The 7,175-nt window shown below is 47.9% G+C and overlaps 1 protein-coding gene across 1 annotated transcript; it reads left to right on the forward strand.

The window, feature by feature from the left end:
• Positions 1-4,458: 4,458 nt before the first annotated feature.
• Positions 4,459-6,849, forward strand: LOC100566379 (kinesin-like protein KIF2A). Its single transcript, XM_062970984.1, has one exon. The coding sequence runs from the start codon at positions 4,474-4,476 to the stop codon at positions 6,736-6,738; it is 2,265 nt and encodes a 754-aa protein (XP_062827054.1). The 5' UTR covers positions 4,459-4,473; the 3' UTR covers positions 6,739-6,849.
• The last annotated feature ends 326 nt before the right edge of the window (positions 6,850-7,175 follow it).

Genomic DNA, 7,175 nt, shown 5'->3' on the forward strand with positions numbered 1-7,175 from the left:
CAGTCGAATCTGTGAGATGAGTTGAGCTTCTGTCTGTCAGCTCTAGCTTACAGGTACATGAGAGAAGCCTCCCAGCAGGATAGTAACACATCCGGGTGTCCCCTCGGCAACGTCTCTGTAGACAGCCAATTCTCTCACACCAGAAGCAACTTGCAGTATGTTCTCAAGTCGCTTCTGGCACAATAAAAGCCTTTGAAAAACCACTGAAGGAGAAGCTTAGGAAGAAAATTATATACAGATGGGAGAGACTGGAAGAACTCTCTTTTTATTTCAATAACAGAAGACTCTGGATTACAACAGTGCAACAAGGGAAATAATTCTACAATATTCTCAAACATGATCCAGAAGAAGAGGAACTGGAAGGAACTGGATAAATTGACCGGTTCTCATAAAGATAAATCAACACAATGTTTTTTTTAAAAAAAACAACAAAAAACTGGAATCCTTGTGTGGAGTAGATGAGTAGGATATTTAAAGATTGGCCTGTAACATTGTTTAGTGATTAAAAGATACTGATAGAAAGAAGAATGTTAAGACAAATGTTAGATAACAAAAATTATTAGTTGTTTACTATAAGTAATCCTTTCCCCTCATCTTTCTTATGATACATTGCTGGTAAAGAGTGTTGACAGTACAGTATGTTGTATGATATTATCCTGGGGTAGGGCCGGGGAGACTAGAAGGTTCACTAATGTTAGAAAGCTACTTTCTATGAAGGAAACACTATTTGACAGTTTACAGATAACTGTAATTTAGTAGCAGTTGACATTATACAGATGCAAATTTTGGTAGTTTTGCGTTGTTGTATGTTTTCCGGGCTGTATGGCCATGTTCCAGAAGTATTCTCTCCTGACGTTTCGCCCACATCTACCTCACAACCTCTGAGGATGCCTGCCATAGATGTGGGCGAAACGTCAGGAGAGAATACTTCTGGAACATGGCCATACAGCCCGGAAAACATACAACAACCCTGTGATCCCGGCCATGAAAGCCTTCGACCACACCTTGGTAGTTTTACATATCATTTGTGTATTCTATTTTGTCTTTAAAAATAAAATAAAAATGTATTAAAAAGAAAAAATATTGGGTAATTTTGGCCAAATCACATACTCTGTTTCAGGCCCCTTATACACTACCGTATAAAATCTAGATTATTTGCTTTGATAATCTGGATTATATGGCTGTGTAGAAGGGGCCTCAGAGGGGAATGGTAAACTTTCTGCATGTAAATCTTGCAAATACAACCCTAGGATAGGGTCACCATTAGCTAGAGTTGGCTTGAAAGCACATCAGTACAAATCATAGAAATCCTACTCAGATGACTAGGTGTCTCCCTAACACAGCTATAAGCGAATGGCTTCTTGAACTTGTGGCAGAGATATTGTGGGGGCAAGCCATTTGTCTTTTTCTTCAGGTAGAGAAATTCTCCTATTTTCTGAGGTTACAGCTTCTAAATAATAATAATAATAATAATAATAATAATAATAATAATAATAAATTCAAAATTCCAAATTTATTTAATGCTTAGACCATAGGTCTTTTGCATGCATAATAATAATAATAATAATAATAATAATAATAATAATAATAATAATAATAATATAATACTATCTCCCCAAGAGGACTCAGGGCAGTTTCCAAAATAAGCAAAACATTCAATTGCCAATAAACCACACAACAAAAGAAAGCATAAAACAAAAACATACAATCCTGCTAAAACAACCACAAAAATTAAAATCCAGTTTCAGTCTAATCCACAAGATGGGTTCAAATATGCCAATGGCCAGAATTCCAGAATTGGCCGTAGCAATTTATTCCATCCTTCAGTTCTTCACTTTTCTGGAAGTGACAGCAGCCAAAAATGCTGCCTTTCAGTATGGATCTGGGGCACAGGACTGGAAAACAGCAACTCCCATACCAGTCCCATTCAGCACCCTACATGGCATGCAATATTTCAAGCCCCTTGGAAGTTTCTGATCCATTTCCAAAGGCTGAACTACACAGTATGATTGCAACTGGAATGTAATGAAGCCATATGTCACGAGTAATGGGTCACTCTAACTATTGCACCATGCCGGCACTGCAACAATAAACATCACCTAACCCAAATAGCTTGCTGAAGGCAAGACAAAGTGGAGACCTTGCTTGTTAAAAGCAAGACCTTATGATATACATGCTTTTCAAGCAATAAATGAAAGGCCTGGCAGCTGAATAGAGATGTACCTGAGAGGCTCTCGGAAAAGACTAACATCTTAGAAAAACCATTTTGCCACGAGCACTTTTATCATAATTGCATTTAGTTGGAAATAAACCCCGTGGATTTCAGTGAGATATCCAGATAAATATGCATAGGGTTGCAGGCTGAGATCTATTTTCTAATGTCTCTCTGGTCCCTTTTCGGGATGTCAGCCTGTCAGTCCAATATCTCTTGACCTTTTAGATCTGACAGCTGAGTTTTTGTTAAAGCTCACAATTGGGAAGGCCATGCTGGAATGAAAAGGTGAACACAATTCAGAAGCAGTCTGCAGTACAGCTGCCAATCTCTTCCATCATTCTTATCTAGCTGAACAATAGGCTGTGAATGGATCTTAAATGGCTATGAAGCAAATATGATTGTGGCATGCACTTCATTTGCAGAGGTAAGCACCATGGCCCTATGCAGATATTTTGTGTTTTAATTCTTACAATTCCTAACTGCTGGCCATGTTTGTGGCTGATGGGAATCATGGTCCAAATAACATGCATAGCACCAAGCTGCTTATCTGTGTTTATTTGATTTCTATCCCATGTGGAGGGCTGAATGTATATCAAAACATCATGACTTTTTTCCTTTACTATCTCAACAGAATTCCCACAAGAAGATTATCCATTCAGTAAAGTGTTTTAAATGGGTGGTTTGACCTCAGATATACTTTTTTCAGAGAAAAATAAAATGAAGCAAGTGAGGGAATATTTATTAGGTGGTGACAGACCATTAGAATGATAAAATAAAAATTAGCTGACTAAATGCTACAAAATTGCATCGCCATATGTTAAGATATCTTTTTAAAGGAGTTATTGCCTTTCTCTAGCACATTAAGCAGCATCTATCTAAAACATTAGCATCACAATATTGCAGAGAGCAGATATTTTTTCAAACCTCTGCAGGTTTAGAATAAAATGAGGATACAGGAACAGATTGTATTCCTCTAAATGGGGCTTAGTTCCAAGTAGCTGTGTGTAGTAAAAGGTAAAGGTTTCCCTTGATGTTAAGTCCAGTTGTGTCCGACTCTGGGGGTTGGTGCTCATCTCCATTTCTAAGCCGAAGAGCCAGCGTTGTCCGTAGACACCTCCAAGGTCATGTGGCTGGCATGACTGCATGGAACGCCGTTACCTTCCCGCCGGAGCGGTACCTATTGATCTACTCATATTGGCATGTTTTCGAACTGCTAGGCTGGCAGAAGCTGGAGCTAACAGCGGGCGCTCACTCCGCTCCCCGCATTTGAACCTGGGACCTTTCGGTCTGCAAGTTCAGCAGCTCAGCGCTTTAACACACTTCGCCACTGGAGGCTATGTGTACACAAGGTTATATTGTAAAAGCTATCACCTTATACCTAGTTACTTTGAGTAGACCTCATTGATCTCTATGGCACTGGAGAATTAATGTAGAATTACTGCAGTTGGATACCATGGTTCAATGTTATAGAAACACGGGAATTGTGGTTTTACCAGCTCTTTAGCCATCTCTGGGTTCATCTACCATGTAGCATTTATGAGACCACTACTGCTATGGCTCAATGCTATGGAGTCTTGGGATTTGTAGTTGATGAGAACCCAGCAGCTGGCAGGGAAGACTAAAGACTTTCTAAAACTACACTGTATCATGAAAAAGCAATGATTTCCTTATCTCAGCCACCATATGGACAATTCTAAGGATATCTGCCATAGACATGGGTGAAACGTCAGGAGAGAATGCTTCTGGAACATCGCCATATAGCTGGAAAACTCACAGCAACCCAAAGCACCATTAGTCAGGGTTGACTAGGGATCAGTGATGAGATTTCTCTGTGAAGGAATGGTTTCTTGAAACTGTGGCGGATATAGGGCGGGAAAGGGGAGACCTTGGCCAAGGCACACACTCTCAGCCTCAGCGGACTTTCTCTATAACAGGCATGAGAAACCTTCGACCCTCCAGGTATTTTGGACTTCAACTCCCACAACTTCTAACAGCTGTTAAACTGGATGGGATTTCTGGGAGTTGAGGTTCAAAACAGCTGGAGAGCTGGACTTGGCCGATGCCTGCCTTAGAGAGAAGGGCAAGGGCTCCCCACCCTGCCTTCCAGCCAGCTTCCCCTCAGGCACTGGCAGGAGAAGAGCCAGGGAGGTCTCCGTGACTGGCCCTTAGCTACCTGGGGCTGCGCTTGTGACGCATGCGCTGGGGCGCGCGGCTGGCGCGTGGCTGCGAGGCCGGCCGGGGCCCCCTCCGTCCGGGACATGCGCGCGGCTGCCCTCGAGCCCCAGGCGGCGGCGGAGGAGTGCGGCTGCTTGCCTTGGGGGCCCTCGCGCCCTCCCGCCGCCTCCCGCTTCTCGCGCTTCCCGCTTCTCCCGCGCATCGGCAGCGCCACCGCCGCCCAACCCCTTCCACCGCCGCCGCCGCCGCCGGAGCCAGCCATGGCGCTCGCCTTTGGGGCCATCCAGCCGGGTGCCTATCTGGAGATCAAGCGGAGCGACGGGCGCATCCACCCGGCGCTGGTGACGGCGCTGCACGAGGAGAGCGGCTGCGTGACGGTGGAGTGGATCGAGCGCGGCACCAACAAGGGGAAGAAGGTGGAGTTGGCGCTGGCCTTCGCGCTCAACCCGCACCTGGCCCCGACGGCGGGGAGGTTCAGCCCCGAGCAAGGCGACCGCTCCGGCCTCACGCCCCGCTTCGGGCTCAGCCCCGTGCCCCAGGAGAAGCAGCCCGGTGGGGATGCCGCCGAGAGAGAGCAGCAGCTGCCCTTGCTGCGAAGGCCGCCGTCGGCGGGCGCGGCCGGCAGGCTCAGCCCCAGCCCCAGCCTGGCCCGCAAGTCGCCCTGCGTCCTGGAGGTGGAGCGCCTGCGCGAGAGGCGGGAGAAGAGGCACCAGGAGGTGCTGGAGAGGCGCGCCCGGCGAGGGGCCCGCGACGCCCACCCGCACGCCGACCTCATCGACATGATCGCCCAGTACCGCGCCACCTTGCAAGGCGAGGGCGGGACCGAGGCCCTCCTGGCCCGCAGCGGCGCCCTGGAGCCCAGCCGCTCCCTGGTCTCGACCTCCGGCAGCAGCACCCGCCGCATCTGCGTCTGCGTGCGCAAGAGGCCGCTCAGCCAGCGCGAGGCCGAGCTCAAGGACATCGACGTGGTCAGCATCCCCTGCCCTAACGTGGTCATGGTCCACGAGGCCAAGCAGAAGCTGGACCTGACCCGCTACCTGGAGAACCAGGCCTTCCGCTTCGACCACGCCTTCGACGACTGTGCCACCAATGAGAGCGTCTATAGGCACACGGCTCAGCCCTTGGTGGAGATCGTCTTCCAAGGCGGCATGGCCACCTGCTTCGCTTACGGCCAGACTGGCAGCGGCAAGACCCACACCATGGGCGGCGACTTCTGCAGCAAGCGGCAGGACTCTTCCACTGGCATCTACGCCATGGCGGCCCGGGATGTCTTCCGCCTGCTGCAGGAGCCTGCCTACAAAGCCCTCGGCCTCCAAATCTTTGGGGCTTTCTTTGAGATCTACTGGGGCAAAGTCTACGACTTGCTCAATTGGAAGACCCGTCTGAGGGTGCTGGAAGACAGCCACCAGCAGGTTCAGGTAGTGGGGCTGTTGGAGCAGGAGGTCCTCTGCATGGAGGATGTCATGAAGTTGATCGAAGTGGGCAATCGGTGCCGGACGTCGGGACAGACCTCAGCGAACTCCCACTCCTCACGCAGCCACGCCGTCTTCCAGATCATCCTCAAGCGGAGAGGGAGGCTCCATGGCAAGTTTTCCTTGATCGATTTGGCTGGCAATGAGCGAGGGGCGGATACCTCCTCCGCAGACCGGCAGACCAGGCTGGAGGGAGCAGAGATCAACAAGAGCCTCCTGGCGCTCAAAGAATGCATCCGAGCCTTGGGACGCAACAAAGGCCACACGCCCTTCCGCGCCAGTAAGCTCACCCAAGTGCTGAGGGACTCCTTCATCGGAGAGAACTCCTGCACTTGTATGATCGCCACCATTTCTCCGGGGATGAGGTCCTGTGAGCACACCCTCAACACCCTCAGGTATGCCAACCGAGTGAAAGAACTCTCTGTGGACCCCAATGCCTTCAGACAATTTCACCCCATCTTGCCTCGGCCCATCATCCAGTTAGAAGACTTGACAAGACCATGGACCATCCAGAGTTTGCCAGAAACAGATGAGTTCAAGGTGTTTTGTGTACAGAAAGAAGACCAAATCTCCCCGCCGGCACCATCGTTTATCACCAGCGGTAAGGGTCAGAAGAAGAGGAAAGAAATGGACGAGAGAGCTCTGGTGGAAGAGCACCAGGAGTCTCTCAGGTGGTTGAAAACTTTCTTCCAAATGACAGAAGATGCGGACTATGACATGGAGTTTTATGCTGCCCAGTTTGAAACAGTCCTGGCCCAAAAGATTGCCATCCTGTCGGACATCCAGGACAAAGTGAAATCTTTTCGTACCAGCCTCTCCAAGGACGAGTTGGGGGCCAATAGGCACATAATCCTAAAGAGGTCCCGCATGCTGTGAATTGCAAGGATGGGAGGATCCCATTCAATTTTTACTGTCAATCTATGTCAGTTTTAGGAGGCTGTGCATCTTCCCATAATGTTACAGCTTTAAAAAGTATCTAAGATCCTATATATGTGTGGGTGTCCTAATAGATTGTTTCAGTGGAAGAGTTTTCCCCTTCTATGTTGTCTGAAACTCGTAACAAACGTCTCCTGAGATCATCTCCATATGTTTCCTTTAGCATCTTGAGATAACATCCTGTCAAGTTCAGAACACAAATCCCTAGACATTTGCCATTTTGATTGGTCCTTTTAAAAAGCATAGGGAATTAGAATATAAAATACTATTTTTGTAGTGTCACTTTGAAGACATCCAAGTTGTCTTGTGGTGCATGCTGACCAGCATCTGCCAGCTTTTCACCTATTTATTTATTTACTGCATTTATATACCGCTTT

The sequence above is a fragment of the Anolis carolinensis genome, chromosome 2, assembly GCF_035594765.1.
Source record: "Anolis carolinensis isolate JA03-04 chromosome 2, rAnoCar3.1.pri, whole genome shotgun sequence".
NCBI classification, from domain to species: Eukaryota; Metazoa; Chordata; class Lepidosauria; order Squamata; family Dactyloidae; genus Anolis; species Anolis carolinensis.

Bases quoted from the DNA above. Each gene is read 5' to 3' on its own strand.
- LOC100566379 (XM_062970984.1), top strand. From the start codon at position 4,474: ATGCGCGCGGCTGCCCTCGAGCCCCAGGCGGCGGCGGAGGAGTGCGGC.